General features: G+C 48.8%; 1 protein-coding gene across 2 annotated transcripts in view; it reads left to right on the top strand.

Moving 5' to 3' along the window:
- Positions 1–20,548, top strand: part of ATVPS33 (Sec1/munc18-like (SM) proteins superfamily) — a 191,046-nt gene that overhangs the window by 56,518 nt on the left and 113,980 nt on the right. For both annotated transcript variants that reach the window (XM_086530014.1, XM_086530013.1), the window contains exons 4-8: positions 3,595–3,792; positions 4,245–4,355; positions 4,445–4,510; positions 4,623–4,730; positions 4,808–4,852. In XM_086530014.1, the coding sequence (XP_086386140.1) occupies positions 3,595–3,792; positions 4,245–4,355; positions 4,445–4,510; positions 4,623–4,730; positions 4,808–4,852 (528 nt within the window). The remainder of the gene's footprint in view (positions 1–3,594; positions 3,793–4,244; positions 4,356–4,444; positions 4,511–4,622; positions 4,731–4,807; positions 4,853–20,548) is intronic.

The raw sequence follows: 20,548 nt of genomic DNA on the forward strand, positions 1-20,548 counted from the left end.
CGAATGATATCATGCGGTACGGAGGCCTTGGCTCTAATAAGGCGAGAGATCATAGATACCAAGGGCCTCTCCATACGTCTCCAACCATCTTGGCCTATAGAAGGTCCCCAAACCTGCACCCCATATAGCATAGTAGAGGCAACCAAAGTATCAAAGAGCCATAACTTTGTCCTAGGTTCCTGGAACTGAACGTGCAAACACATCCTCTCTAATCCTCCCAAAGCCTCATAAGCTCTAGTCAGTCTAGTCTTTGTTGCTCTTCTCAAAGAAAATCTCGGCCCAATAAAGATTACCCCCAGGGAAGTGTATGCATCCGTAAACTCCACATTCTCCTGACCATATGTGAAAGTAGGTGCTGATCTCCTGATCCACTGTGGTGTGGTGTTAAACACCATAACCTTGGTAAAACCAAGGTTTACACACAATCCACTATCCTCTGCAAAATTGTGTAGTGCATCCAAATGTCGCTGCATACCCTCTAGTGAGTCAGATATCAACACAATAACGACAGCATATAACAACAATGGGATCCACGTCTCTGCCAGCTGGGCACCTCTGTCACCCTCTCTGTCAATCTAATCAGATACCTTATCAACATACATACCAAATAGAGTAGGAGACAATGGGCAGCCTTGTTTCACCCCAATAGTAGAGTGAACTAAATTAGATACCCTTCCCGAGTGCGTATATGTCCCATCACTGATCTGTACAAAGCCATAATCCCCCAAATCAAGTCTATGGGCACCCCATCTTCTGTAGTCTGCGCATCAATCGAGCTCTCGGTACCATGTCAAATGCTTTGCGGAAATCCACAAAGCTGCAATAAATCCGTCTCCCATGTGACCTGCACTCCTCAACGATGGCTCTGAGTGTGAGAATACGATCAAGAGTGGAGAAACCCCTCCTGAAACCGGCCTGACCCTTTGCTCGTACACCCTCACCCTCTTCCGAATTACTCAAGTGCTGCTCAAGAATGGATGCATACAACCGTGCCAATGTGTGTCCAACCATAATAGTACGGTAGTTTCCAGGCTTTGTAGGATCACCTGTCTTGAAGATAGGCACAATAGTAGGCAACGTCCGAGTCTCAGGTAACCCCTCACACATGGCACGATTGAACAACATTGCAAGAACCTCCATCAACATAACCCTAGCATGTATAAAGTGCTCCGCTACTAGACCGTCATGATCATATACCCTCCCGGTCCTCATCGTGTCAATGGCCCTCTGTACCATCCCAGTGGTAAAGAAGGTGCTCGTAGTTGGGCATGGTTCTGTAGGGTCTGGAAGGGGTTCCTGTCCAGGAACCGTATATAACGATGTCGCATATTGGCCCCACACATCAGGTGAAATAATCACGGGGGGAGGGGAGTGCTCATGAAAAGAGTCGCCACGCCTCTCTTGAGTCCCTACTCAAGAACATCTGGTATAAGTCTCGCTCCATCTGAGCCAGGTAAGCTCACTTCTTCCGTCGGACAAGGAGCCGGGAAGCAATCCGAGACTGTCTATAAGTGATGACTCCTAAAAGAAGATCCCTTTGAAGCCGGGCTCTCATCTCTTTGCACTCCTCATCATACCAACTATTTTGGGGCATGCTCCGGGAATGTCGTCTCCTGCCCGGCTGAGTGTGTGGGTATGCCACTGATGCAGCACCGTGCAGTGTCTCAGTCAGTAGAGAGGTGCACTCCTCCACTGAGAGGCCTGTACCAGCTGTGCTAGCTGTGCCTTCCCATAGACCATCTGAGATCTCTGTATAAACGGAGTCAGTCTCTAGTGTAAATGTATAACGGGTGTGTGACCTGCCTCCTGATGTCTGGGCTATACTTTACTGAAATGAAACGGACACTGTCAAGGGAGCATGATCCATTGCTACGCCCACTGGCTTGGCTCCCACTGTGAAATCCTGAATGCAAGGACAAAGCTCGGCTGTGTCATAACATAGTCGACTGTACTGGCCCCATGTCTGTGTGGAAATGTGATACCGGCTGCTCCAGGAAATCGCTGTAAGCCATAAGTATGGCTAACCCATGTGTAGTCGTCATCGCCATAGGTATCTCCCATACTCTGTCTGTTCTTTGTCATGTGAGCGTTTGTCAAGCCCCAACTCACCCACATCCAGCTCTCTAAGCATCTCATCTGAAGTGTCGTAGAAGACTGTCTGAGAGTTGCCCGTTCGGGCATTGAAGTCCCCTAGGAAAATGATATCTCCATCCCTCCCATATGTCATCGTCTAGTATAGAGAAAGGCGACTGCCCTCTGGATGCAGCATATACTGACGTACTGGGAGGAAAGTAACATATGGCAATGTATAGAAATCGACTCGTGTCAGCTCTCAGTGTCACCCACATGTATCTAGCATGCTCATCTCTCCGTACAATATGTAGTAGTGGCTGTAGCTCCTCTCTAAATAGCACTGCTATTCCTCTTGAACCTCTACTCCCATGCTCAGATCTCGTAGCTGTCCTGTGGGCTGTCTCCCATCTATATCCCACCACATGTGGCATCACCTGTCCAGGGGCCCGGTGAGTCTCTGAGAAGAATACAATGTCCGTGTCTCTGAAATTGTCCTCAAATGCACCAACGTCCAACCTCCTAGATCCAAGTAGCAACCTTCAGCGTGATCCCACAGGTCTTGCACCGTCATGCAACGCGCCGCTCTACAAGCTGCTCCCAGAAGGTTGGCGTGAGCCTGTCAGGTGACCTTGCTGAGAAGCCTTTGATGTGAGTCTGCTACTGCAGTATGATATTGCACCCCTGTTGCTGCCTCTCGCGCCCACCTGCACTTGCAGTCCTGTTGTCGCATACACGCTGTTGAACGGAGAGAGAGAGAGAGAGAGAGAGAGAGAGAGAGAGAGAGAGAGAGAGAGAGAGAGAGAGAGAGAGAGAGATCACAGGTGCATGAGAAAAATGCTAGAGAGAGGAGACAAAAAGGTTCTCTGGCAATACTTTGCAATGACTCAATGTGAAAGTACAAAGGGGTAGGGGTCCATATATATGGAGTCCCTTAGGTTGCCCTACCTACTTTCCAACAAATTGCACTGAATAAATAAGTGAGTGCCCCATAAATATGCCACATCATCTCAAGTGATGATAAACTGGCACAGGGGACCATTTGGTTTCTTGCCGGGCATATAAGGGAAAACTGCAGATAAATAGAGACTCGGGCACAGCCACAAAACAGCCCCCACTCCCTAATCTGCTCCCGAGAGATACTGAAGCCACCACTAGACATGAAGGTATAACTCTAACAGAAGGGTGAGGTAAAAAAGGCTACTAATCAAGCTTATAATCACGGCTAGTAAGAGCATACATCATAAAGATTCATGCCTAAATTGATATCATTTTATGAACAATTCGTCCTTAATTGATAATCACTCTAGCTGTGGACTTATGGGAAATAGATTAGCTTTTTATCAGCAATCTCTTGCCCCCATTGATGCGTACACCTACAAAACTTAATGGAGCAATTCAGGTGTTTGTTTCTGTAGCAAGGTGCATTTTTTTTCAGTTGAATTTTTGGAATGCTCAAGTTGACAGCTCAATGTGTGGCACTATTTCATGCTTGTCCACTGTGTTTTCTTGATGTTTTTTTAGGAGCATGGAGTGGAAAATCTTTTTCATCTTTCAGCAGAACCAGTGCAATCAGAGTGTGAGAATGTTCTGTACCTTGTGCGGCCCCGTATCAGTCTCATGAAAGGAATTGCAGAGCAAATCAAGCATGACAAAGAGCTACGAGTACAGAAGAGTTATTTCATCTACTTCATGCCTAGGTGCACAAGGGTTTGCCAAAAGGTGACACGTCTCTAATTTTTGGTGCTTAGATTCTTGATTGCGAGAAAACTCATTTGGGATGTATGTTTCATATAATGTACTAAGCTCATGCATATAGAAGTACTTTGTCTTTCTTGCAATGGATCCAAGTAGATTTTATTATGCTTTTTCATTTTGCTCATCCAGCAAACTTGTGAAAAAGTTAGTGTACTTAGACATCGAACATGAGAGGATGGTTTACATATATACGACGTTCTGGGTACTTGAAGGTTGCATCCTCAATTGGAAAGACAGATCAAATGATGCACCATACTTCTCTCAATCATTGGCAAATGAGATTTGACTTTTGAAATGTTACACATCCCTTGCAATATGCTTGCACGATATTTGTAGGTGCATTCTTGGTTTCCTGATTGTGTCCAGATTTCACTGCTTACTATAAGGTATGTCATCTATTGGGTCTACATGTATAGGTCTTGGAGGATGAGCAGGTCCTTGATGATGTAACAACAGGCGAATTCCCTTTACACTTTATTCCATTTGATGAAGATGTCCTTTCTCTAGAGCTTGACACAGCATACAAAGTAAGGCTTTTTTGGTGTCAAAACACCAGTTTTTTACACCAACATCAATTAAAGATTCTCATCTGTGGACGTAATGAATAAACAACTAGGATTATAGAGTTGATGGGGATTCTAGTGGGCTGTGGTATGTTGCTCGAGCGATCACCAACTTACAGGTGATTAAAAGTATAAGATTATGAGCATAGGATGAATTTGGACCTAGGATTGTCGTTTAAAGGGATGTAGATGCTTACATTTTTGATTTCTTGATTTTCTTTTGCATTGTAGCTCTCCTTTGGAATTATTCCTAATGTGAAAGCCAAGGGCAAAGCAGCATCACAGGTCTCTGACATGTTAAAACACATGCGTCAAGAATATCCTGGAACAACTTATGGGGTATGGGTTTTCTTAGTGGGCCTTAATTTAGTGATTTTCCTTCAACTCTAGCTTTACTCTTGCTTAATTGATGCCAGACAGGAATTTCAGAGATTGATACAGTGGTTCTTATTGATCGTCATGTGAGTTTCACCAAACCCCAGTGCATCTACTGAGAACTTTGTTTTGATGAATGGTGTTCTTTGTTCTGTTCATAGAGAAGACTTTGTTTTGTTTTTATAGTTTCCTTGTGCATAATATGGAAAGCTGGCATTTGTAGAATCATTTTGTCAAGTTTTTCTTGCCTCGTCTTGTCTATTTACTTTCTCTGCAATCTCCTTTATTGTACCTCCAGCTGGTCAGTTTCTTGATACATCTGGTTGGTGAATCTTATGGAGCTATTGGTCTAAAATACTAAGAAAATTAAAATCTTATGTACGAACAACATTTACTCGGTGAGAGGACTCAAAAAGATTCTCAAAGTGATGCCCTTGGGCTCTGCATAAGTGCGCTATTCAGACTCCAAAACTGCCCCATAAATTTTGGCCAGCATGTGGCCAATCATGACAATCGCGTAGGCTGTAATTGGCAGGGTCCATGCGGTCCTTTGCCTTGTTTAAATGCCCTATATATAATATGCATAGTGCAAGAGGTGGGGAGACCCTGAGCTAGAGCCGTGCTAAAGATGTCAGCGATGAAGTACGACATGGTCCTAGCTGTATAGAGGAAAGATCTTGGAGAAGATTGCTATGGCCAGAGGCTCTCCCATTCTGTAACCTTTGTAACGCTCTTTGTACCATGCCCTCTGTGAAAAACTGGCGGGCCCTCAGTTGTGGGTTTGTATGCTGTGGTATAGGGGGCTGGTTTTGTACATGATATTGCCCTGCATGGGTGTGCTTCACTGCAGGATCCTTATTGAGGGTAGGGGGGCTCTGCTTATGTAGTTCATGCCAAGCTATGCGAGACTCTGTACTAGGTCCTACTGCTGTGCCTCCTCATCAGCACGTCTCTTTCATCTAGTAAGAGTGCGCATCTCACGTCGGGCCTGGTTGTCCCAATAGTCTCTGCTCATGGAGGCGTCTATTAAGTTGTCTGCACTCATCATTTGTTCAGGGGAATAGTTCCAATACAGGCAGGAACTGGTATAGTTGCTGTATGGGAAGGCCTCTATCGAAACAGCTGAGTGTAGTAGGTTAGAAAGCTCCGAGGTAAATATGGATAGGGGTGCCGAGGGTCCATGTGAAGCAAGCCTTCGTGACATGATAGCTTCATACAGACCTCGGATTTGTGTACGGTAGTGTTCGGATCTAAGGTCTGCAAGCGAATAGGGTCCTCACAAACGAATTATTACACTTGGGGCTCTCTGTGCGGGCATTGAAGTCTCCCACTCTAATCATCTTTCTCTCCTTTGCGAACTGTAGGATGTCTCCAGTCAATATAGAGCATGTTGACCTATGTTTGTTCTGTTTCAATGCAACCCCCCCCCCCCCCCCCCCCCCCCCCCCCCCCCCCCCCCCCCCCCCCACCTTCCCCACCCAAAAATAAAAATAAAAATCTCCTCCACTCTAGCATTTCTAGCATGTGCTCCCTCCTTTGTGTGGCTGTTTGTCTCGGATCAGGCATATGTAGACCCCTTTGGCGGGAAGTAACATAGTGCAATGTGGATCACCTTTGTGTCAGATAGTTGACATGTACCTGGCCTCATCTGTACTCGCCATGTGAGAGAGAGGATTAAGGTGGCAGCACTAATGAACCATTCATAATAGAGAGATTGCAAATGACAGCATAAATTGATTATTCAAATGAGTGTGTACAAGAAGGCTTCGTTTGTAGATGTAGCCAAGCGTCCAGGGCTAACACAGGATGATGTGGAAATCCATGACATCCTGGGGCATGTAACCAGCTGGCCCTACATTGTGACATAAAAAACAATGATATGACTGGAAATGTACTTCAAAGAACATAGAGACTTTACACTTCACTTGAGTCGAGAGTAGTGGCCTTTAAGTTGAGCGCCCTTGGCGCTATTTCTTTATTAACTATTAAGAGTTTACAACTGCTCTATGTGACCGCACATATAATTGGAGTACAACTGACACTGAGGCCTTGAATTTTTAAGCACTTTGGCCCGATAAGCGGCTGAAAAGCTCTGCTAATTAACCACACAGCCATTTGCCGGGAAGTACTGCCTCATCAGCAATCCCGTGCAACCTGCCACGTCATCAGTGTCCCTACAGCCTGCTAATTGCGACAGAATTCATGGAAATCTGAAGTCAGATTTGGGTGTTAGTTTTGAGCATCCTGCGGGCTTTGCTTTGGCTGTGTCCTGTAATGGCTTTGCCACGTCAGTAGCTTGTTACATATACCCCTTAGAGAAGGGCACTTGTCTTGAAAAAACCCAAGAAACCTTTCATCAACTGTTACAGCAAAGTCAGGCGCTATATATGTGACATTTAACAATGAGAGAATGCTGCAGACATTTATCTCCCAACCTCAGTGAACTTTGTACATCCTTGTTCACATGAGCATGCACTATTGCAACATATTTTAAACATACACAAATACTCGCAAGAGCTACACCACAAAACATAAAAAAGGGGTCTGACACATCAATCCAGTTTTGGTTTGTGCCCAGAGTGCCCAAGTGTACCGTGGTGAAGGAGACAGATCTAGTGAGCGCCTCAACTACTAGTTGGGGGGCAGCTAGCTCTGCTTGGATAATGGCACGTGGTACTGAGGCCTTGGCTCTAATGAGCGGCGAGATCATAGAGACCAGGGGCTTCTCCATGTCCCCCCATCCATCAGTGCGACATGTCCTCCTGTGACGATCCAATGAAGGCCCCCATATCTCAGCTCCATAGAGCAATGCAGAAGCCACTAGTGTGTCATAGAGCCAGAGCTTCGTCCGAGGCTCCTGAAACTCAGCCTGTGAACACATCCTCTCCAATCTACCCAATGCTGAATGGGCTCTGGTCAATCTAGTCTCTGCTGCTCTCGTTAACGAGAATGCTGGTCCACTAAAAACCACTCTAAGGTAAGTGTAAGCATCCGTATACTCCACCTTCTCTTGGCCGTATGTGAATGCGGGCGCTGACCTGCTGATCCACTGTGGGGTGGTATTAAATATCATGACCTTGGTTTTTCCAAGGTTGACAAACAAACCACTTTCATGGGCAAACCTATGCAAAGCATCCAAATGACGTTGCATCCCTTCCGGAGAGTCGGAGATCAACACAATATCATCAACGTATAACTATAGCGGGATCCATGTCCCCGCCAGCGGTGCACCTATCCCCATGTCTCTCAATGTAGGCAGAAACCTCATCCACATACATCCCAAACAAAGTAGAAGAGAGCGGGCAGCCCTGCCTCACCCCAATAGTTGAGTGAACCGGTGTAGAAAGACCTTCTGAAGTGCGTACATGCCCTACTACTGATCTATACAATGCCATGATCCCCCAAATTAGCTCTGTGGGTACTCCCATCTCCTGTAATCTGCGCATTAGTCTAGCTCTGGGTACAGTGTCAAGTGCTTTGCGGAAATCCACAAAGCTACAATAGATCCGTCTCCCACGGGATCTGCCCTCCTCGATGATGGCCCTGAGTGTCAAGATATGGTCAAGGGTAGAAAAACCTCTTCTAAACCCTGCCTGTCCAGTTGCACGCATTCCCTCTCTCTCTGCCCATCTACTCAGCTGCTGCTCAAGAATGGATGCGTACAACCGTGCCAATGTGTGTCCAATCATGATAGTGCGATAGTTCCCAGGCTCCATCGGGTCTCTTGATTTGAAAATAGGTACAATTGTAGATAAGCTCAAGGTATCAGGCCAGCCCTCGCACATGGCACGGTTAAACATGACTGCTAGAAGCTTTTCTAGTAGATCTTTGGCATGCATGAAATGCTCAACCACCAAGCCATCATGATCATATGCTCTGCCAGTCCTCATCCTGTCAATATCCTTCTTCACCATCTCGGCGGTGAAAAAAGCACATGTGTGTGGGCATGGGTCGGGAAGGGGCGGCTGTCTAGAAATTGTGTACAAAGTTGATGCGTACTGACCCCAAGTCTCTGTAGAGGTAATGGCAGGGGGGGGGGGGGGGGGGGGGGGGGGGGGGGGCAACTCATGAAAGAGCCGTCATGCCTCACATGAGTCCTGACTCAAGAATAGCTGGTAGAGATCTTGCTCTAGTTGAGCCAAAAATGCCCTCTTTTTCCGCCGCACTAGACGTCGGAAGTCAATCTGTGACTGTTTGTGAGTGTTGTCCCCCAAAAGCACCTCCCTCTGATGTCTAGCTCTGGTTTCGCAGCATTCCTCATCATACCAGTTGTTCTGAGGCATGCTCCTAAAACGGCGTCTATGCTCGGGCTGGGTGTGTGGGTACGCCTCTGTTGCTGCATCATGTAATGTCTGTGTCAGTATAGTAGTAAGCTCCCCCAGAGGTCGCCCTGGCTCCTCAATGCTTAGGCGTCTGTAGATCCCGTCTACGTATACCGAATCCGTCTCCTGCGTGAAGGTATAGCGAGTAGGAGCTGCCACCCGTGGATTGTGTGCTACGCTGAATTGGAAAGAGATGGTCAACGACACCATAGCATGATCCACCCCACCCCAACAGGTCTGGGCCCAACTATGAGATCCTGGATACTAGAGATGAGGCTTGGCTGTGCCATGACATAATCCACTGTGCTGGCTCCATGTCTGTGTGGAAAGCATGTGAAGCCTCCCGCAACAGGAAATCTCTGTAGGCCATTCAAGATGTCCAATCCATGTGCGGTCCCCATGTCTATCAGGTGCCGTCCATACTCTGTATGTTCCCCATCTTGTGAAAATCTTGATAGGCTAGTCTTTGCAACATCTAGCTCTCTCAACATCTCCTTTGAATAATCATAGAAGACTGTTTGATGATGGACAGTCCTAGCATTGAAGTCCCCTAGAATGATAATGTCGCCATCTCTGGAGAATTCCCATATGTCATCATCCAAAATAGAGAAGGGGTACTGTCCTGTGGGTGGTGCATATACGGACGTACTCGGCGGAAAGTAGCAAATAGCAATGTAGAGATATCTGCCAGTCTCTGCTCTCAATCTCACCCACATGTACCTAGCTTGCTCATCCCTGCGAGCTATATGTATCAATGGCTGCAAACCCTCCTTGAATAACACTGCCACTCCTCCTGAGCCCCACCCTGTGTGCTCTGATCGTGTCTCTTGTCTACAGGCTATCTCTGTCACCAGCGTGTGACTACTATCTATCCTTTTTGTTGATTTCTTTCTTATTATTTATTTACTTTCACTTTTTGGAAACACCCCTCGGGAAATCTAACTACCCTGCATTGCATAGCTAGTGTGGAGCTGTTCAGAGGAGTCCAGGCCTGAGGGCAAGAGAGCACTAAGGTTGGACAAGGACTATGGTTAGCCAAAGTGGGGTCATTGACTAGCCAAAGTGGAATCCTTTGCTACAGAGCCTACATTTCAGTTCTGGGTGTGGCTACAGTGTATAAAGGGGGTTAGATGACCTAGAAAGATACAATGGCAGCATCTCCTAAAATTTAGGGAACTGCTATTTTGGGACCTGAAAATGTGTTTGCGTCATTACCTCCGGAATGACAAGGGGAACATTTTAGTACTCTGCCGTGAAAGCAACTGGGCAACCGGTTGGGAGATTTTTAGGCGGCAACCCCGAAACGGGAAATAGGCCGTAAATGTGCCAAGTGGCACATTTTTGTGCACTTTCCTCATGCATGAAGAAGTGGCGCTGAATTTGAAGGAGGGAGGGGCTCATTTGCAGTTTTTTGTCACAGGTTAAGAGCTATGGAGTGCTTCCTTTCCCTCCTATGTACAGTGCGGTGCCAGGAGTGATGCACTGCACGCTACGCACTGCCCTCTCTCTCCCCTATGGCAGTATGTTATGCCCCTCTAGTGGGCTTTTCAATTGACCAATGTACAGCTGTGTTGGTTCATGCGTGATTGCCAAGGCGAGAGCCTCTTGCACAGGAACTGGATTAGCTAGCGGCTAATCCCCCGCAGGTATAGGTGATTCGGAGAGGTTTCACGCCCGAAATCTCGTCCGATTCAAAGGGCAAGTAGCCCTACAGGTGCAGGAGCTCGATGACTTCCTACGGATGCGACCGGCACGTGAAACGGAGCCCGAAACAGTAAATTACAGCCTGCTGTGTATTTTTGCAGGTTTAGGGTTTTGGCTCTAAACGGTCCCTAATACCCCCAGGAGGTTCGGGGACGCGAGGGGACCGTTGTACAGGTGATCTGGCGCATTTTCGGGGCTGAAAACAGAGAATTCAGCGTGCTGCAGATTCTCGCCAGGTTTTGCTAAGTGCCCGTATGCGTCGGGAAAGTCGACCGTGAAGGGTCCTAGTACAGTTATGTTGCCGAAATCAGGCCGGAACAGTTGAGATTCAACCAACCTTGTGCGGGGCAGCTTGTAGGGAACCACAACGTTTATTCCGTCTTTTCAACAATAAAGAAATACCGAAAGGGGCGCCTAAGTTAGGGGCCAATCTGGTGTTGGTCTACTCATACAGGTGCAATCTAGCAGCCTGTATCCCTCTCCCCATTGTTGTGTCTTGAAAGTACAGGTAAAGTGGGCGACAAATTAAATGGGCTAAAGCAAATAAGGTTCAAGTCTAAGGTCTACCGCCCTTTTTGAAAGTACAGGCCGGTTTCATGATTCCATCGTCGAGATTAAATCACTTTTTCCCATAGAAGTGAGCCTTGGTCAGGTTGGGCTTGAAGACACAGGGGATCATAGACCAAACACAAGAAATTGCAGTTATGGCTGATAGACCAGATGATGTGACTGAAGAGGTTTCCTCTTCGCAGGGTCAACAGACACATGAAGTGGGTGAGTCTTCAAGACCACCACAGACGGATGATGATATATTCAGGACCCAGTTGGCTACTGCTGTGGCGATGTTCACACAAGTAATGCAGAACCCGAGGTTTTTAGCCTTTCTGCAACCTCCTCTTCTGTATCAGCAAGTTGGGTCATTGGATCATATTCAAAAGCCTGTTAAGGCTCGAGCACAGGTGATTCATACTGCAGAGTCAATGGAAACACATGTACACTTGATGGAGAACATGCAGTCTCCACAACCTGTGCCTAAGATGCAAGAACAAGTGGCTGAGATGCTAGTCTTTCAAGCTGTACCAGTTCAGCCAGCCACTTTTCAGCAGCCTATAGCTGGTTCTAATAGGCGGGGAAGCAACCTACAGGCTATGCAACAAGTCTTCCCACCACCTTCAGTACACCCTGGCTATTTTGGAGGTGGATCGGTATTCCAGAGCATGGCTGGTCATGCACCTGGAAATCAGTTTTATACGCCAGAAACAATGTTCGGGGGTGCTCAAACGATGATGCCTAAACCCATGTATGGTGTCACGGGCATGCTACCAGGGTTTCAAAGCACTCAGGGCCAATTTGGGATGCCATGGGCAAATTTTGGTATGGTTGGAATTACAAATCAGTAGCCAAATATGGCATTTCCAGGTCAACTTAATTGCGGTTAGGGAACACAAATGAACCCTAACAGTGTTCCCATGTTTCAGTCACTTCCATATGACAACTTAACGCCGCTGAAGAGGCCAACTCCATATAAAGAAGGTGGCAAAGGTGTGACATTCATGACCTTTACAGGGTTTGATGACACGAAGAAGGCTCACTCATTCTTTCAGCAGTTTGACAAGCCCTATGCAGGGGGAAACTTTACAGAGGCTTCAAAGGTCCGCAAGGTAGCCACTTTCTTGACAGGGAATGCGGGACAATGGTGGACAACTTTATTGCTTCAAGGGCAAGCTCCGTCCACATGGATTTACTTCAAGCAGATTTTTGCAGCAGCATGGTTATCTGATGACTTTGAAGCAGATGTCATGACAGAATGGCACCAGCTTAATGTTGCCACCTGCAAGAATCTGGATGATTACAATCGGAAGTTTTGGAAAGCTCTACTTCCAGTAACTTCCTATAGGTTTGTGCCATTGACAGAACAGATTGAAAAATACTGTTGGGGCCTACCCAAAGGATTGAGAAAGTACTGTACGAAGACCAAAGTCACTACTTTGACGCAGCTCATCGAGGTAGCAAACACTGGCAATGGTTTGCTCAAGGGAGAAGATTGTGAATTCAATACTGGCGTCAAGGAAGGATCGGCCAAGAAAAATTCAGCGAAGAAGCACGTTCCCAATGAGGTTCCTAAAGGGACTCAGGAGCCGGCCAATGTAGGGAAAGGCAAAGCTACGGCTGAATCAGAAAAGGGACCAGCAAAGAAATGGAAAAGACGTTTTCCTCGCAAGTCGAAAGAGCAAAAGAAGGTTCTGAGGTGAGAGAACAAATGCTTCATCTGTGAGCAGCCTGGCCACATTGCTTACAATTGTCCTACAAAGAAAAGGCCAGCTGATTCTGAAGACAAGGAGGACAGGAAAGGAAAGAAGCCCATGGCTGGTCTAGTGCCAAATATGGTGGGCGACAAGCCAAATTCAGATGCAAGTGAGCTTTGCAGAGCATGGGGGAAGGTCAGAGATCAAACAGTGCTTATCTTTTTTGATCCGGGTGCCAAAGCCAACTTCATTTCCCCAGAATTGGCTTCAAAGTTGGGAATCAGACTTGAAGAGATGGGGTATACAGCAGAGGCAGGTTTGGCATCTCCTTGCCATACAGAGGCTGTGACACCCATCATCGGAAAGTTACGCCTACATATCCAGTCCTATGTAGAAGCTGAAGAATTTTACATCATGTCATTGGACGGATGTGATGTGTTGTTAGGTATTCCTTGGTTATTTCGTGTACAGGGAATCATGGATGCCTACAACAAAAAGATCACTGTACAGAGCAGGGGAAAGACTCACATTCTGGATGTAAAGCTTAAAGGGGTTGGGGGGTTGCAGGGAGATCGAGAGAGAGAGAGATGAAATGAATTGTAATATTAATGGAGAGAGAGAGAGAGAGAGAGAGAGAGAGAGAGAGAGAGAGAGAGAGAGAGAGAGAGAGAGAGAGAGAAAGAAAGAAAGAAAGAAAGATTTTTAACGTCTATGTCAGGCCGAAATCGGCCTATGAGACAAATCAAATGTACATGGTGTGTATGTCATCCGTCTATCGGAAAGACAAATGAAACAAAACTGATACAAAACTGAACTGAATGTAGGTAGTGGGGTATCTGAGGAGGGATGGAGCTCTATCTCTAGGGGTATATGCATGTCTATATGCTCAAGGTAGTACAATCATGAGAATGCATCAAGCTATCTAGCTCCATCCTGTACTAATGGGGGGATGTAAGATGTGGTACATGGGCGGGTCTGGTGCCAAGGCTGCCCGGATGAAAGCTGTCGGGTCGGCCCTCATCCGGGCCACTCGCTCCTCAGTGGCACGGCGCTCCCGGGCTCGGATCTCCTCGATCTGTCGGTGGTGGGAGCGCGCGCCCCTGTAGCCTGTGACTCGTGGTCGTCGTCTAGCTCGGCTCACCTCCGCCTGTGGGAGTGTCACTCCCCTCTGAGTGTCTGGTGGGGGAGGGGCGGTAATCCTCTGAAAGAAGTCTGTGAGCTGCGACTGTCTCCCCTCTGTCTGTGTAGCTGTGTGTGGCTGTAGTAGTGTGTCCCGATGGCTCTGTATCTCTAGTAAGAACCGTCCGAGCTGTCTCTGATCCCGAGAGTCCATGATCTCTCGGAGAGTGGGCTGTCCTCTGAATAGGGCCTCATACCTGCCTCTGATCTCAGTGTATGCTCTGCATCTACATACAAAGTGCTCCTCACTCTCCACCTCCTTTGTGCAGGCTCTGCAGACGCGCTCCTCCCTGGGGACACCAGTATGTCTCCCGATCTCAATCTCTAACCTGTGTGAAGCCACTCTCAGCTGACCAATCGCCACCCGTGAGCTATGTGGCATATATGTGTCCATGTAGCGTGGTCTCTGTATGAACCCCCCAGACAATATGGTGAGAAACTGGTCTCTGTAATCTGACATCCTCGTCCCCAAGCCAGGTGACTCCCAGACTCTCCTAGTGTATAGCTGCCACAGATCCTGTCTCAGTACCAAGTTCCTCTCACTGCGAGAGAGGTGAACATATGGTGAGTGGGGGTCGTACTGGAAAGGTGGTAGGCTCTCCATGTCAAGACCGTGTCCCTCAAACCATGCTCTGACCTGTGAGTACCATGCTCTCTCATGCCCACTCTCTGATAGCTGTATAGCTGCCTCAAATGCTCTACGAGTAAGTCTGTCAGGAGGTAGCTCTCTCATCCTCTGGATGAAGCAGACTGTCTGGAATAGTGCCTCTACCACCATGGGTGGTGTGGCGAGCTCGGCTCTAATAATGTCATGTGGCACTGTCTTCTTGCTGCGGAGCAAGCGTGAGATCATACATATCTGTGGCCTCTCAAGCTGTGTCCACTGGTCAGCTGTCAATCCTGGTGCCCATACTGCTGCCGAGTACATCAAGGCCGGGGTGACTAAGGTGTCGAAAAGCCACCCCTTCGTGCGGGGTTCCTGAAAGTGTGCCTGGTGGCATCTCCGCTCTAGCATGGCCAGAGCTGCATATCCTCGGGTGAGCCTGTCAGCAGCAGCCTGCCTCATAGTGAAGGGTCCTGGTAGGCTGGTGAATGTGATGCCAAGGTAGACATAGGAGGTGACTACATCAACCTGTCCTCCTTCTGCTGTGAAGGTGGCAGCGCTCCTCACTGCACTGGATGTGTGAAAGATCATAACCTTGGTTTTGCCAAGGTTCACAGTCAACCCCCTGTGTGTGCTGAATTCGTCCAAGGCCTCAAGATGGCGTTGCAAGCCCTCGGGTGACTCTGAAATCAACACAATATCATCAGCATATAACATGATGTGGACCGGAGTACCTGCCAAGTCGCTCCCCTCTCCCCCTGCTCGCAGTATGTAGTCGGAGATCTCGTCGATGTAGAGCCCAAAGAGTGTCGGGGAGAGTGGGCATCCTTGCTTAACACCAATGGTGCTAGCAATGGTCTCTGAAAAACCGCCTGGGCAACGAACTCGACCCGTCACCTTCTCGTAGAGAGCATATATGGCCCAAATCATCTCTGTTGGTACCCCAATGCTGTGAAGGCGCTGGAAGAGTCTCTCGCGTGGGACTGTGTCAAAGGCCTTGCGGAAATCCACAAAGCAGCAGTAAAGCCTCTTCTTCCGCGCCTTTGCCCCATCAATGAGGCAGCGCAGAACGAAGATGTGATCAGTGGTGGAGAAAGCTCGTCTGAAACCTGCCTGGCCTGGAGCTCGTAAACCCTCGATCTCTGCGTAGTAGCTGAGCTGTGCCTCAAGTACTGCTCCATATAGCTTGGCCATCGTGTGGCCAATCATGATAGTCCTGTAGTTCCCTGGATCCAGGGTGTCGCCAGATTTGTGGATAGGCACTATGGTGTGCTGTGTCCACTCCTCTGGGAAGCCCTCTCCTATAGCCCGGTTGAAGACATGTGCAATCAACGGGGCTATAGTGGAGGCCGCATAAATGATGTGCTCACTCTGTAATCCAGTATGGTCAGCTGATCGTCTGTGCTGCATGTGGCGTATGGCCCTCTCTACCATCTGTGCTGTAAAGAAGGAGGAGCACGTGGGGCGTGGCTCGTGTGGCTGTGGGATAGGAGGTTGTCCTGGCACCTCGTAAAGTCGCTCTGCATAATCATGCCATATCTGTGGATCCTCAATAGCTGTAGTCGGACGTGGCTCGCGCAGGGTGCGCCATGCCGTCGCGCTATCCATGCTCATGAATAGGCGGTATAGCTCAAGCTCCTGTGCCTCTTCGAATGCTCGCCGCTTTTGGCGTGTCAGCGTCTTCATATGCCGTCTGGCCTCTCTCTCTGTGATCTCTCCTAAGGCTCGCTGTGCGCGGAGGCGTCGGTATAGCTCTCTGCACTCATCATCATACCAACGGTTCTGAGGCATAGTCCCGGGGGGGGGGGGAGTGCGTCCTGTGTGAGTGGTGTGTGGAAAGGAGCTAATAGCTGAAGTGTGGAGAACGGAAGAGATATGTGATGTGAGAACTGAGAGTGGTGTGGATGGGTGGAGGAGGCATAGGCCATGCTCGACCTCGGCCGCGTAAAGAGAGGCTAGCTCATGTGTGAAATGGATGGTGGTGTGTGGAGTGTGTGCTGTGGAGCTGTGTGGGATGGTATCTCCGGTGATGGAGAAAGAGAGGTATGTGTGGTCGGCTCCGATGGGTATGGGTGGAATGGTGAAGGATGTGATAAGGTGTGTAGCCTCCCTGGGTCCCAGAATATAGTCGACTGTACTCCCCCCTCCCTCTGCAACTCCATGTGGCATACAAGTCAGGCCCCCTGAGGTGGGCCACTGGACCATCCCGTTATAAATAACGAGACGGTGCTGGGAGCCAAGTCGAAGTAGATGTCGTCCGTAGGCTGTGACTGGAGCTCTGTCTGCTGTATCTCTCATAGTAGCCTCCTCAATTAGAGTGTGTAGTGCCTCTGGGTCCTCGTGGTCATATGCCTCACACTGCTCACTGCGCGTACGAGCATTGAAGTCTCCCATAAGGAAGACTTCACCCAGTGTGGAGTACTCCATAATCTCCTCCGTGAGGCATGCGTACGGTGACTCCTGCTCAATAGGGGCGAATCTGGAGCCTGTGGGAGCAAAGTAGCAAAGGGCAATGTAGACGATCCTGTCTCGTGAGAGCTCGAGGCGAATCCACATGTAGCGGGCCTGTGGGTCCCGGGCAACAATCTGTAGTCTGCTGTGAAGCCCCTGTCTAAAGAGTATGGCCACTCCTCCTGAGCCACGAGTGGTGTGTTGGCGCATACATCCCCGATGTAGAGACTCCCACTGGAATCCATGTATCCGTGGTAGCCCTCTCTCTGGGCTCTCGTGTGTCTCTGTAAGTAGAATGATGTCTCGACCTCTCATCACCTCCTCAAGTCTCTCTGGGTGTGTCCATAGGTCTCCATTGCAATTCCAAACCGTGACATGAATCTCCTCGTGTGTCCCACAGGCCGCGAGTCCCTATGCGATGGTCTTGCCATCAATGATAACCCTACCATCTCGATATACTGCCTTCTTCCCTTCTTTGCGGGCTTGGTAGACTCTAGGCATGCACGCGCGACGGTGATCTTGTTGCATCTTTGTGAGGTCATCATCAAGATAAATCGGGGGGCCTTCTAGCCCTCTCAAGATGACCCTCTTTCGGAGGAAAGAAGTTCGAGACTCCTCGGAGGCGAATTGGAGGATGAGAGCTCTCTTCTTTGGATCTTTGCCGGCTCTCCAAACTTTGGAGAAAGGGATTTCTTCTTCCTTGTATTCCACTTTCTTGCATAAAGCTTTCCCATCGCTCTCGGGTGTAGACCCTTCTTCTTCTTTGATGCCGGTCACTCGCACATTGAGACGGCGAGCTTGTCTCATCTTCTCCTCCTCGATGGTTGTGTGTACGATGAGTACCTCATCTTTTTGGGCTTCCTCTCTTGCAACCTTCTTGATGTTCTTTTTGACCACTTCGACCCATCCTTCTTTGGTGGCCTCTAATTTGTCCTCAATGCTTGCGGTGAGGGCTTTGGTGATCTCCTCCTTGAGGGCTTCCTTAGCCTCCTCTTTAATCTCTCCTTCTTCGGGGGTGAGGGATGTGATGGAAGCATGAAGGAGATCGATTTGTGCGTTCATCTCTTCTTGCTCTTTCCTCCATCTCTCCCTCTCCTTCCCGTTCTCCCGTTCCCTTCTCTCCTTCTCCTCTTTGAGATTTTGGATTTCCGCTCTCATGTCCTCTTTCTCTTCGTTCCATAGCTTGATGAGGGTGGCTTTCTCCTCCTCCCATATCTCTCTCTCCATCCGCCATTCTTTCATGTCCTTCTCCAATTGTGCAAGCCTCTTGTTCGTGAGCATGAAGGTTGTCTTCATTGTCGATGCCGGCGTCTTGATGATGGGGGAAGACATGGCTGTCTTCGTAACTACCCTCTCTTCATATTGTGAAGAAGAGGGGAGAAGGGGAAGAGAGGGAGTACTTGTGTGTATGCGTGTATGTGTGTAGTGTGTGTGTGGGTATGTATCCGTGTGTGAGAGATTGGGGGCAGCGGGCCTGGTGCACTTGGTAATGCTGCAACAGTGAGGCAGCAGCAAGTGCTACAGCCTTGGCAGCGTGCAGTCGCAACAGGTCAGCCACAACGGGTTCAGCAGCAGCAGCAGTGGCGCGCGCAGGGGGTGAAACAGCAGCAGCGGTGGCGCGCACAGGGGGCAGCAGCAGTGGCGCGCACAGGGGCAGCAGCAGTGGCGCGCGCAGAGAGAGAGAGAGAGAGAGAGAGAGAGAGAGAGAGAGAGAGAGAGAGAGAGAGAGAGAGAGAGAGAGAGTGAATTATGAGAGCTTCAATGGGAGCTTGAGAGCTAGAACATGAGAGAGAGAGAGAGAGAGAGAGAGAGAGAGAGAGAGAGAGAGAGAGAGAGAGAGAGAGAGATGAAATGAAATGTAATATTAACGTCTTCAAAAGGCCAAAATGACCTATGAGACCAAATGGTTACATGTGGTGAATCTAATACGAGGTCTGGGTAAAAAAGTACAAAGAGTTGAAAAGAAAATAGTGTGTTGGGGTGGGGTGAAAGCTGATACAAAGGGAATACAAAGGGGGTGAACTAATACAATGGAGCTCTCCTGACAGTAGAGGTGTCATGTACATATAAATGAGTACCTATGTCGCGCCAGTATGGTATGGATCCTCTGTCGCAATCTGTGTCGATGTCGAGAGGGCCCCCTCATTCGTGGGCGACGGGACTGCCCCAACTCTATCGCCCGATCAAGCTGTATGCTCGATCAAGCTGTATGCCTCTGGTGCTGCTATGCTGTGGGGGCTGCTCAAACTCCTCTGTCTGTGACTGAAAGAAATCTGTAATCTGTCGTTGTCGCTGTTGCTAGATCTCTCTCATTGTGCCCCTCTTCAAGAGGTCCTCTGTGTGTGCGTGAATCTCTAGTAAGTATAATCCGAGGCATCTCTGATCCTGGTATCTCATGTCTGATCCTGGTATATCATGACTCTAGAGAGAGAGAGAGAGAGAGAGAGAGAGAGAGAGAGAGACCCTGTTGCTGCTCTACGTTCGCGCGAAACCTTGTTGTTGCACTGCCTGTACGTGACCTGCTGCTGCACTGCTGTGACTGATGCTGCCCTGCCTGCGCGCGCAACAACAGCAGCCCTGTCACGCACGCCCTGCTGCCTGTCAGAGTTCGCGCGAAAACCTGCTGTTGGCTTGCTGCGCGCGAATCTCTGCCCTGGTGCCTGTGCGAGCCCTGCACTGCCTGCCTCGCGAACTGCCAGCCGCCCTAGACGCCCACCTCTGCAAACCCTAATTCCTCGAAACCCTAATCCCGTTAACACTAATTCCCTGAAACCCTAATCCCACAAACCCTAACTGCCTCAGCCCCACACCCTAACTGTGCGCATCCTTCTAACGCCTGCAAGAGTTAGATAGATAGAGAGAGAGAGAGAGAGAGAGAGAGAGAGAGAGAGAGAGAGAGAGAGAGAGAGAGAGAGAGAGAGAGAGAGAGAGAGAGAGAGAGAGTCCAAAATGCCTTTCGGGTCTTCCTTTTCTCGTTCGTCAGTCTAGCCCATTCTTCATGGTTGCTTTGTTGGTCCCGAGTGCTACGCACGGCGCTCCATCACCACTTGCCTGTTGCGTGGACTGTACTGGCCACCTGTTGACACGCATTGACTCCAAAATACAACACTCGGCACAACATTCCTTGGTTGGCCGGATGATTGGACAGTCTCAACCTCGCTCTTCTATACGTGATTGGTGTCAGACTGCATTGGGCACTACTCAAGGACGGGTCTCGGAGCTTACATTTCTTGGCAGAGGCATATTCATGGTACGTCTTTCAGATCCCGCCACTGC

This window comes from Adiantum capillus-veneris, chromosome 15 (genome assembly GCF_014529385.1).
Source record: "Adiantum capillus-veneris isolate H3 chromosome 15, ASM1452938v2, whole genome shotgun sequence".
Classification (NCBI taxonomy): domain Eukaryota; kingdom Viridiplantae; phylum Streptophyta; class Polypodiopsida; order Polypodiales; family Pteridaceae; genus Adiantum; species Adiantum capillus-veneris.